At 42.2% G+C, this 11,810-nt stretch overlaps 1 protein-coding gene across 2 annotated transcripts; it reads left to right on the top strand.

The window, feature by feature from the left end:
• The first annotated feature begins 6 nt into the window (after positions 1 to 6).
• Positions 7 to 11,627, top strand: tagapb (T cell activation RhoGTPase activating protein b). 2 transcript variants are annotated; one of them, XM_068343059.1, is made up of 14 exons: positions 7 to 146; positions 2,041 to 2,126; positions 4,723 to 4,893; positions 5,862 to 6,017; positions 6,798 to 6,839; positions 6,935 to 7,019; positions 7,106 to 7,159; positions 7,350 to 7,398; positions 7,618 to 7,763; positions 7,874 to 8,020; positions 8,462 to 8,571; positions 8,746 to 8,935; positions 9,174 to 9,255; positions 9,919 to 11,627. In XM_068343059.1, the coding sequence occupies exons 1-14, from the start codon at positions 72 to 74 to the stop codon at positions 11,076 to 11,078; spliced, it is 2,553 nt and encodes an 850-aa protein (XP_068199160.1). In that variant the 5' UTR covers positions 7 to 71; the 3' UTR covers positions 11,079 to 11,627. The 2 variants fall into 2 exon arrangements, with proteins under 2 accessions (XP_068199160.1, XP_068199159.1); XM_068343058.1 differs by having other exon boundaries at positions 7,874 to 8,035.
• The last annotated feature ends 183 nt before the right edge of the window (positions 11,628 to 11,810 follow it).

Raw genomic sequence — 11,810 nt, 5'->3', positions numbered from 1 at the left:
GCATCACTCTGCAGTCGCTCGTCAGTCGGGGTCGTAGCAGAACCCTTCTTCTCGGCTTTGGCGCTTCCAGCATGGACTCAGTTGGTTATGGGATCGCAGCCATGAGAAGAGGAAGCTATGACGATGCTGCAGCTTCTCTACGACCTGTGAGTATTAATTTCGAGTGAAGAAAAAAAAAAACCCGCTGCTGATACCGGATGCTCATCCTGACTCTTGAAGGCAAACGCACAAAGACGCTTTTCGTGCTGTGTTACACAACACGGTGGACAAAAGGGCAGCTCGTATCAGCGGGAAATAGATTTCCCCAGTCCTATAGTGAGTGAATAAACCGATAAGCAGGTTTTGGGTTGTTTAGCGGCGAATGCGAATGAAAACATCACCTTTCAATGGCGGGAAAACATCAGAAGGTCAGATCGGTTGATTCAGGAGCTGAAATGTGGAGATGTGTGTGGCCTTGAGCTGTCAGTGATCAATGGCAGGGTTTTTTCTGATTGTCAATGAGTGAAAATAAAAATAAATGGAAGCGTATCTAGAGAATACACTCTTGTTTTCCAGCTTTAGAGGCTTTTTAAAGCATCCTTTATCTGCTTGGAGTTGGATTCTGACCTCAGGAGGTCTTCAGGCACCTTAGATGACAAGTAAAATTGGCAAACAACTCTTTGTAGCCAAGAATCCATTCTTCGACAAACAAGAGCAGGAAACACGTTATATAGCTATATTATGTTTGAAACTTCTTAATTTCTTTGAGGAAGTCTTCCCAAGGGATTCATAAATTCTCTCTATTTCTATTTCTACGCAGCACATAGATGGCAAAATAGTCATCATGGAGATAGTAGGGGGTAGAACACAGTGATGGCTTCAAGACTTTGCACAAAGTCTTCCAATCTGCAGCAGTTATTAAATGTTATACATGGGAAAATAAAGCGGTAACTGACTGCCAACAAATGAGCGTTTTAATGGCAACGATTGCCTTCATTTGTGTCCTCATCCATCACGAGTCGCTGGACAAACCCAAACACAAACGCTTTTGTCAGATGTTTGTGTTCCTCTCTTCCCCTCCGATCCCCCTCTCGGTCCAGATCTCTCTGTTTAATCTGCAATTAGAGCAGAAGGGCCGCCATAAACAAGGTGTTTTGTTTTCTTTCACAATTAATGGATCGGAGCTGAATTTTGCGAACACAGCGTTCCTGCTGGGATCATTAAAACGAGGCGATCGCACGTTCGCAGCGATAACTTCGCAATTCCTCAGGTCGGATTTGTCATTCAGTGAGGTGGATTGAGAACCTTTGTGATGTCAACCGTGTGACAGAAACAATCCCACCCTGTTGGAGCAGCTGAATCGAATTGATTGAACTCTATAACCATCTTCTTCTCCATATGCCTTTTTGGTTCTTTGTGTTCCTTTCGTATTTCCATGCATAATGTCTTCATCATCAGTCCCGACATTGCATTCTTCTTCTATTGTTTTCTGTGTGACTGAATCAGAATGCTCATTCTATAAGTGTGTGAAGTGTGTGTAGGAGGGAAAACATACAGTATAATATCTGTAGGGGCTGTGCTACAGGAAAAATGATAATATGTTTAATGAAATCTTTTTTAAAAAACAAAACAGTTTTCTTTTTCTTTAATTTTCAATACAGTTTATTGGACATATCGGAATTAGAATTAAGTTAAAGCGGATATTGATTTAATTACATATTTAATTGTAGTTGTAATTTGAACAAAATGAGCTACAGTATTTAAAACCATTAAAAAAAATCAAAAATAATTCATTTAACATTAAAACATGATGCATTATTATCAGGTTTATCAATAAAAGTAGCTGTGGAGGCATTTCTGATTCAATCTATCACTATTATATATATACTGTAGTGTTAACAGACACTCTAACATTAAAGTTTCATGCGTCAACAACAGCAGCTCATTATCACGGATAAAAGCAGCTGGATGCTAATTTACAGCTTATAAGTGTAAAAGAAAAAGTGGCGATGATGGTGTTACCGTGGCGCAGTTCACAACTTCCCCTTGTTCTTATTGCAGCACCTCAGACACCTGGCTCAGAGGCGACGCTCCGCCCCCTCGCTGGCGTTTGGGAGGGCCCTGGGGGTGTCGTGGTCTCCCATCAGGTACATGCATCACCCGCCCACAAAAACAACAAGCCACCTTCAGCTGTGCTGCTTTATTTCTAATAAACCACTTTAAACACATACAGATCAACAACGGGGTTATGAAAGCCTTTTTAAGAGGCTCTTGGGACGTCCCGCCACGTCCATCATTATCTGCTAACCCGCTGACTCAGCGATAGATTCATTCTCTTGCGGTTCGATCCTTCAGGTCGACACCTACGGCGGCGACTGGGGGGGGCTCATCCTGCTCATCCGATTCTTTAACCTTTCAGTTATTGCATCAGTCACGTCTCAGACCCTGAAGACCTCCTGCTGGGGGGAGGGAAATGTCAAACGTATCTCACACCTCCCATACAAACTCGCTCTGTACATTCCCCCGTAGGAGGGGTGGTTGGACTGAGTGGGTGTTAGTTACGGCAGTGGGACCGCCATAGACGTAAAGATTAAACGACAAATATGGAAGCATTTTTTGGTCTTCAAAGGTAAATTCTGCAAATGAATTATTTGTATTTTAATTTTTACATCTGTTCTATTATAGTCGAGAGAATAACAGCATGAGAAATGAGTACTGCTTGAATGTCATGCTTTATTTTTATCTGCTGTTTGAATTTGCATCCACTTATAACCAGTTTGTCTTCGCAGTCCTCCCACTGTGTTACTGGTTTTGCATGTTTCGTCTTCAGTAGGTCACAGGGGCAACAGGGAAAGTACCTCTGGTGCAACTGTTTGAACCCAGAGTCAGTAGGATGGACGCCTGGCGACAAACAAACACCTGCTTGTTCTCATTCACACTTTGAGTCGCGTTCAAGCAATGCACAAAAAAACCAACGTAAAATAAGTCCCAATTTGTAAAAACTAAAACTTACATCCAAGAAGCTGGAATGTCTTTGACTCAAGTGTCTTTATTTGAAAAACAAGCTGGTGAAGACGAGCGAGCTTCCTCCTGTTGCTAAAAGGTCATTTGTCCTTAAATGGCAGATGTGCCTTCACATAAGAATTTGACATTTTCTTCATATTACAATTTAATTCCTGGCTTTCTGCTGTCTTTAAGGAGGAATCAGGAGTCCATTTAACCACATAAACGATGGATTTGGATTGTTGACGCTGAAGCTTTGGTTTTAGAATGGATTAGGGAACTATTTGCTGTTTACGTGTTGCACAGATGGAGGAAAGTTTTGGTGATAATTTGTGCAGTGGTGAATTTTATGCCCAAGGCTAATGGGATCTGGGATCAGGACCTTTTTTAAATGTATATATCATAATAAAATCATATTAAAATACCCAGGCATCGACCAGTTATTATTTTCCACCTTTAGGCGCTCATGAATCAAAATGTGGTTTTATAGTTTTATACATGCCGAATGCTGGAATCAATCAGACCTACATGAATACAGTATTAGCAGTGAGGTGCTAAGACTCCTATGGCGTTCCTTGATTTGGCATGAGTCTTATCCAATGAAATGTATGTCACCATGGCAACGTCACGCAGCATGTCCCCTGCTCCCTGAGGCAACAAGGCAATAGTGACCTCCTGTCAGCCGAGTGACAGGCCCACGTATGACCCCATCAGTTCAGTGTAAAAGTAGATGATAGAGGATGATGATGATGTCTAACTTGTGATTGGCCAGCACATTAATGCATATCCACATAGTAAAAAACGCTATAAAGCTAAATCTCCTGACTTTTTTTCAGTAAAACATGTCTATATTCTAAAGGCCATGTGTAACAGGTCATGTGACTAAACTCCTAATTCTCATAAGATGATTGATTCCTGACGGTTTATTAAAATGAGTCCATTTGAGGGGTGGTAGAGTTGGGTAAAGGCATTTATTTCAAGGACAGCTCTGTGCTCACATTATCACCACATCGAACTATAATGACTTATAATCCCTCATCTTTTCAAACCACGCAATTAAGTAGAAAACGTGTTGAATAAAGTTCCAGTGGTGAATCTGGAATATTAATTCAGCTCTTTGCAGACGGTAAAATGAAATCTGTCAGTAGAAAAAGTCATCTGTGGAAATATTCATATGCAAAACGTCTGGTGTGAACTTAATGTAATTTTTTTCTTCTGCAGACTCTTTTTTAACAGGTCTTTGTTCGTGTTAGCATGATATGGTAATTTTTTAGCATGGCTAAAGCACTCGTGGTATTTCTTTTAATATACCCTGACTACCTAAAACTTTATTTATTTAATTATTTGTTTGTTTAATTTAATTTAATTTAATTTAATTTAATTTTTTTTCTTATTTTATTTTATTTATTTAATATACTGATTTAATAATTTTGACAATATAATACCATGTGAAACTGGCCAGGTCAACTTCTTGTTTTGACTATCCATAAAATATGTTGAAATAACATGTCTGGAAAGAAGAAAAATAAACTGAATAAATAAAATGGCATCAAGATTCAGGTGTTGTTAGTGGTTTCCTGAGTAATGTTCATTATTTTTATTTTTATTTTATTTTTATTTATTATTTTTCATTATTTCCTGCAGCTAAAAAAATTCTTTGGAGTCAACAGTAGTGGGATAACGTTCCCAAACATAATCCTCTTTCTTTTTTATCTGGGGTCACCTGAACCCCCCCCCCAGGGAGGAAGCCTCCTGCTGGGTGTCGGCGGAGCAGAGTCCCTTCGTCCTCGGCCTCGCCGGAGAGAACGGCGAGCTGCTGCTGGACGAACGCGTTCAGGTCACCGAGGGCCCCAAGACGACGGAGAGGCACCTGTTCCTCTTCAGCGACGTCATCGTCTTCGCCAAACTAAAGTAAGACGTTTTGACGTTGCCCGAAATCAAGACGGTCAACGCGTAAACTCAAATAAACATCCACAAAAACCACAAATAGCACAGGGAAAGTACCAGAAATTACAGAAATAGGAACAGCAGCTGTGGTGTTTTTTAAAAACAACAATCATTGTACGGTTTGAATGAGAGAGCGAAAGAGGAACTGAAAACACCCGGAGTATTTTTGGACGGCGTGCCGAGACTGTTTGGGAATCTCCACTCGCAGTAACCCATGAGTCACAGAAACCGTTGAGGTTCCCTGAGAGTCACATGAGGACGGAGCGCAGCCGCAAATAAAGTTAAACCAACGCGTCCTCAGCTTCAAATTCGAAAAACCAACTTCAATCTACAGGAGTTAGGGAAAACCTGTGAGGGTCGTTGTGCTTTTGAGCGAGGTCTGATAAGAGTAAGTCAATTAAAGTGTGTTTAAAGTTAAATTTACACGCCTGCTTTTTAACAGGTTTTAATCATCAGTGGAACGTTCTTTCACTCATTTCTGAACCAAAACCTGCCCACAGTTCCAGTACATGCTTACAGCTGGGACCACAGGACATTTCTCATTTGTAATTTATTTTTTATATATATATATATATATATATATATATATATATATATATATATAATTTTTTATTTTTTTTACTTTTACTATTTACTTACGCAACTGTGGGCAGGTTTTGGTTAAGAGGTGAGTGTATTATATATAATTTACTGATATTTAAGTACAGCTTACCATTCAGACTTAATAGCGCTGTTGGAAACCTTTCCTTTCACAATATTATACCTCACAAAGTCGTTTCCGGCTTTTCTTTGATCCCCTGGACAGAAAATCCATTTTCTGTTCAGCCGTGTTTAAAATTAGAAGTTGGAGTGAGGTAGACATTTATGGAACGGACTTTCAAAAATAAAAGAAACAGGGAGGATCGTTTTACATTTCTTTCTGCTTCCGACAGGTCGAACATCAGCTACCGCCTGAAGCACAGGGTCAGCTTGCAGGACATCTGGCTGCACGGGTTCCAAGATGACCTGGAGGGTGAAGAGGGGCAGGTTGACCTCAGGGTGACCCTGGCCCTGGCCTGGCCCCTCGCTTACTGTTTGGTGTGTTTTCGGTGAGCATCCTCACACACGATCGCTCCTGAACAAACAACAGCGTGTTGTCTGACTTCACCGCTCAGCTACTGATGCTTCTGATGAAATTTAATTTGCCAGGTGCATAAATTCTCACTAACATGTGCTGGGGAGGTGAATATAACCTTTAGACCGTCACATTAGTGACATGCATGAAAAAGGAGAAGTAGCAAAGAGAAAGTCGGTCCTGCAGAATCATGAGGAAGTGCAAAACAGGAAGTGCAAAGCATGTGAACGTTAGGGCGTCTCGTTGGAAAAACGAACCTTTACAATAAAATGGGAAAACGCCTGTAGTCGACTCATCCCGAACACATTTCATGTGTATTTCCATGTAATGAAGATGATGATGGTGATGATGATGAAATCTTCAGTTGGTTTTGGGCTGTTGGACGATTTGACTTTCTTACCTCCTCACTCACGTGTCGATGCTCGCCGTCGTACGGTACTTCATCCGGCCCGGCGTTAACAAGGTCACGGTCTATCACGGGTTACAAAGTTTTTAGGTACCTGCTTTTTTTTAACGTCACGGTTCCACTGCCAGCCCCCAAAACCACCTTAAACCTAGTTTAAGAGGAAGGCCTCTGTTCTGGTGCCGCCGTGACGCCACTTCCTGTTCCCATGACCGAGTTGCGTCTTCCACCAGAGTTGTTAAAAGCGACAGCGGCCGCGCTCGTCGTCTCAGTCCACCCACAGTTTCTGCTTCAGCCTGTCTGATTCTCTGTGGATTAGTAACTCGTACCATGCTGTTATTTCGCCGACAGCTCGCCTGAGGTGAAAGAACGCTGGTCAGATACGCTTCACAGGTAAGAAAACATCACAACAAGTGCTTTAATACTCATATTTAATAGAGAAAAGGTTGTTTTTTAAAAAAAACAAACGCTTTTCATCGTCTCCACAGTAAAATCAAGGAGTCCAAAGCGAAGGCTGGTCGAGCTTCTCCTCCTCCAGACGTCCTGATGAAGGTGCTGAGCGGCAGCTTCACGGTGAGTCTGTCGCCGCCATTTCAAGCAGAAACCAGCATCTTCATAGGAATAAGAGCGAGTTTTGATCATCCAACGTCTTCTTTTAGCCTAAAGCTCTTCCAGGAGGTGGCATGGAACGCTTCATCGAGTTTCCACTTGATGTAAGTCAGATTGTCTTTGAAACACCTTCCGCCGGAGGTCTTTTCTTCTCAATGATTACTCTGACATGTGTTAATCGCCATTATAGCAGAGGGGTTGTGCCCCCCCCCATGGCCTACCCATTTGTTCCTGTTACATTCTCATCTTCCTCCTCACCCGCTTCACCACATTACTTTCTCTTTATGTTACCAGAGTGATTTCAAAGTGAACAACCAGGAGGAGAAGCTTCTGCAGCCAATTGGTGAGTTTAAATGTGGTTATTTTGAGAAAGATAAAGAGAAGGAAAATTAACAATTGATTGTAAGCCATTAAAGAAAACAACTTATTCTTTAACGGCGTCCTGTCTTGCTTACGTGTTTGTGTTGCTGTGTGGCGCAGGGTTAGGGTTTGCTTTAGTTTCAAGCGGGGGATAAAGGATTAAATCTGTAAAATTCTGATAAAATATTCCTTCTCTCATCAGAAACCAAGTGGAACCTGGTGAGGAAGCTGAAAAAAGGCTCGAGTTTCATCAGCAGAGCACGCCAATCCGACGCCAAGACTCAGCTGTTCGGACGCCCCCTCTCTGAGATTTGCCCCGACGACGGCTCGCTTCCAAAACCCGTCATTGTACGTCCGTTTAGATGTTTGAGCTGAGCGCCTCCTCAGCTGAACTTTAACACAGTGCAGTGCAAAGTCAAACCGCACGTGGGTCAACTCTGCCCTGTCCTCCCCCCCAGGAGATGCTGGTGCTGCTGAGGAGGAAAGGGCCCTCCACTGAGGGGGTGTTTCGCAAACCGTGCAACAGTAAGATGATGAGGGACATCAAGGAGCAGCTCAACGGTGGTCTGGAGGTGGACATGGACATCCAGCCGGTCACCATGCTGGTGGGCCTGCTGAAAGTACGACTAAATATAATATAATATAATATAATATAATATAATATAATATAATATAATATAATATAATATATAAAAATAAACTAAATAAATACATAAAATAAATAAAAATATAGATTTTATAAATATAAAACTATCAGTACAGCAATTTATAAATGTACAGGTTTTACTATTTAGGTACACGCTATTGTAAAACAGGGTGATTTTTTCTTTAGATGGCTTTTTTTTTTTTTAAATTCCTTTTCTGCAAAATTTGTTATAACTTATGGTGTTATTTAGATGTAGTCTAGAAAAAGTTCAGTATCTCTCTCTGAAACAAGCCAGAAATTAAAAATTGCTTAAAATAAAAATAAGTATGAAATCATGTTGAGTCAACGTCACACCAGATAATTTTGATCTATGTCTCACACTGTCTCTTACTCATTGCAGAGTTTTCTGAAGGAGCTTCCTGGTAGCCTGCTGGTGTCTGAACTTTATGTAAAGTGGATGATGACGTTGGACAATGAAGAAACCCAACAGAGAGCTCAGAAAATCAGAAAGTAAGCAATCACGGCCTGCTGATAAGTGTTATTGATCTGCTACTGTGACCCCCGGGGTTCTATTCTTGCATGTCTTGGATGGTATTTTAGAATTAAAACGGCAAAATGACATCTCCTTCCTTTTGTCTCTGTTCAACCCCGCCCCCCCCCCCCCTTCCTGACACCCGCTAACAGGATGGTAGAGATGCTCCCAGCCGCCAATCAACTCCTTCTGCAGCATCTCCTCTGCGTCCTCCATCACATCCTGGAGAACGCTGACATCAACAAGATGGACGCCTACAACCTGGCGGTCTGCATCGCCCCCACTTTGCTGCAGGTGGACGCCGCCGCCCCCCTGGATGAGCAGAAAGGCAAAATTGAAAAGGTAAAAGTCTCGCTTTGAATGTGCTCTTTCTTCTCCCCTGAGCTGCTTTGAAGCTTCGTGGGTCGCAGTGAAGGAAACCTCAAAAGGTTTCGTAAGTCAGGTTAGACTTATATACTTTGGTCTGCACAGTGTGTAGACCAAAGTGCACGCTGATCTGCATCTGCTTTATGCCTGTTTAACTTTAGATCTTGAGTATTAGTTGCCATTAATTCTACTCCATCGCGTTTCTTTTCCACAGGTCACAGAGCTCACCCAGTTTCTGATCGAGCATTCTGATATACTTGGAGAGAATATTCCAAATCTTCTGGATGCTGACAACGGTACAGTTAACATTATCACTCATATCTCTGCTTTGAGTTTCCTTTTAGGCACCATATGAGAGTTATTAGGGATGAGAGGGGAACTATTTGTCGTTTTATCCACCCAACCCGTAAGCATCAGCATTCTCAACCATCCTAAATCATGATTTTCTTTGGAACATATCTCTGAAAATCAACAAAACTTACAGAGGATGGAGTTTCTGTAGTATACTGATGTATTAAAAAGGCAAAGACTACAGATTCATCCGCAAGATCATTACCTCTGCCAATGAGGTCATGCTTTCATTGCTTATCTATTTGTTAGCAGAAGATCTCAAGAACTAGATTTTGTCAAGGTGCTGAAATCCCCAAAATATTCAGAGTCCTTTGTGAATTCATTTGCTCTCTGATCAGCCTTCTTTTTTTAATCTAGTTGGGTCCCTACGCAAACTTTGGCAAGTCCTTCCTCAGTAGTTTCTCAATTCAATGCTGATTGCAAAATACAAGAACCAGCAAATTTCATCAATACTTAAAGAGTAAATCCCTCCAAAAGTCTTTTGGCCCTGACTCCTCTGACTAATTTTGTTGGAACTGGTTATTTTTTTGTTTAATCCTACTTTCCAACAATCAATCAAAAAAAAAAAAAGCCCTGCAGAGAATGAAATAATGTCCTCCTGTCTGTAGACTCCCTGTCCTCCCAGCATCACGACTCTGCATACGACAGCACAGACCCAGATGGGGATGGAGAGGCGGGAGAGAGTGCCAGCTCCACCCTTGGAGAGAGTGGCTCATCTTCATCCCTCGGTACCCCCGTTGGGAACACCTCCTCTTGGCCTGCTGATGCTATCTTCAACACAAAGACTCCCTTCAACCGTCGCTGCTCGGAGCCCATCATCCTCCTCTCTCCTGACCTGGAGAACCTTTGCAGCCACGCCCGTAGCCACGACGACTGCTCCGCGAAGAGGAGCGACTTTGAGGAGCAGTCTTTGAAAAAGCCCATCTCGGATGACTCCTTGTTGCTCAGGGGACAAAAACGAGCTAGGCCAGTGCTTTCTTTATCCAAACCCAAGAGCAGCTCCAACGTAGATCTGCTGCCGAACATCATGGGCAGTCAACTCAAGGACTGTTCCTGCTCCTCCCTAGAGAGTGCAGCGTCCAATCAATCTGAAGGGTCCGTTTTCGCTAGTTCCCCCGTGGAGTCACCAACCTGCCCTAGGAGGACAAACCCGACCAACCAGTCTTCAACTATGGCAAAGACTCAGCAAGACATCCCCTCAGAGGAGAAGAGGCGTTCACAGTCAATGAGACTCACGAGTAAAGTCCTGATGAGGACCAGGAGCTTAGGTGCCTTCAGCAGGAACACCCTAAAGAAAGACCCTCAAAGGGAAAACCCTTTCCCTTGTGAAACCCTACAGGAGGACTCGCAAAGCGAAGCAGATTCTCCAGTGGAGTTTCGGCACAAGCCACGCCCTTTGTCCGCCATCGAAGTGTTTAAGCTGGTGGACAGCCGGCTGCCCTGCAGGCCCCCTTCCTACGAGCACGCGGTGCAGAACACGGGTCTCCATCCGCCGTATGGATCGATGACGGTACAAGACGCCTTCGAGCTGGAGAGGAGGTCCCGTCCATCCTCTCTAAACTTTGACTTCCCTTCTACCTTTTCTGTCAGTCAGTACAAAGACGGTTTGGCTGAAGCAACGCCGGTCGATAATGTCAAGCTGCGGCAGCCTTTCCGCCAGAGAGCAATGTCCGAGTCCGTATCTACACGTCATCATGAAGTTGTGTCTCGAAGATGCAGCCAGCCTGTGTTTGAGGAGTTTTCTTACGCAAAGGAATCCTATGTTTGACTTGGAAATCGATTAGGCAGTTCATATGTTGAGAGTTAGTTATATGAAGAGCTAAGTACCAGTTTATAGTTCTTTATAGTTCTTCAAAGCTTGGAGACCTTGGATTTATAACATATCTCCCATTGAAAACCTCATTAGTCCTTTTGTCAGCTAAAGAGAAAACTTGTGACTAAGGCTGTCCTCACTGAACAGCTCTGTCTTAAAGAGATCATCTTTTATTTTTAACCATTTCACTTTGAGTGGATGTTCATTATATTCAACTTCTGGTTGCACTTTGTCTGTAGTACCATTTAGAGTACAACTTTTACAAGATATCCTGATAGATATCTAGTCTATAACAATGAAGCTATGACAGCAAACTTAGCTGTGGATAAAATATGCTATAAGTGGAATTTCCTGTGTTTTGTAGTTTGTTGATGTGTGCATGTTGAGCACAATTTCCTCACTTTTTGTAATTCCTTGTTCTTTCCTTCACTACATTGAAACACTTTCCTGATGATGAGCTTTTATGTGTATGCTGAAATGTAAATAAAGTGAGAATGCAGTAGATGCTGAGGCTAATCACTGTCAATTTATTTTTATTTTATTTTCCCCATACGTGGTTTCTAAATAAGAGCTTATAAAAATGCAATTTGATTTATTTCTGCGTTTCTTGCTTAATCAAACTGTTTATGTACTAACAAATACAAAACAGAGAAGCATGACTGCTTTCACTCAAACTGCTCTTTGTTA

Source organism: Antennarius striatus, chromosome 19 (assembly GCF_040054535.1).
Source record: "Antennarius striatus isolate MH-2024 chromosome 19, ASM4005453v1, whole genome shotgun sequence".
NCBI classification, from domain to species: Eukaryota; Metazoa; Chordata; class Actinopteri; order Lophiiformes; family Antennariidae; genus Antennarius; species Antennarius striatus.
The sequence above is the reverse complement of the archived record's forward strand: the minus strand, read 5'-3'. Positions and strand labels throughout refer to the sequence as shown.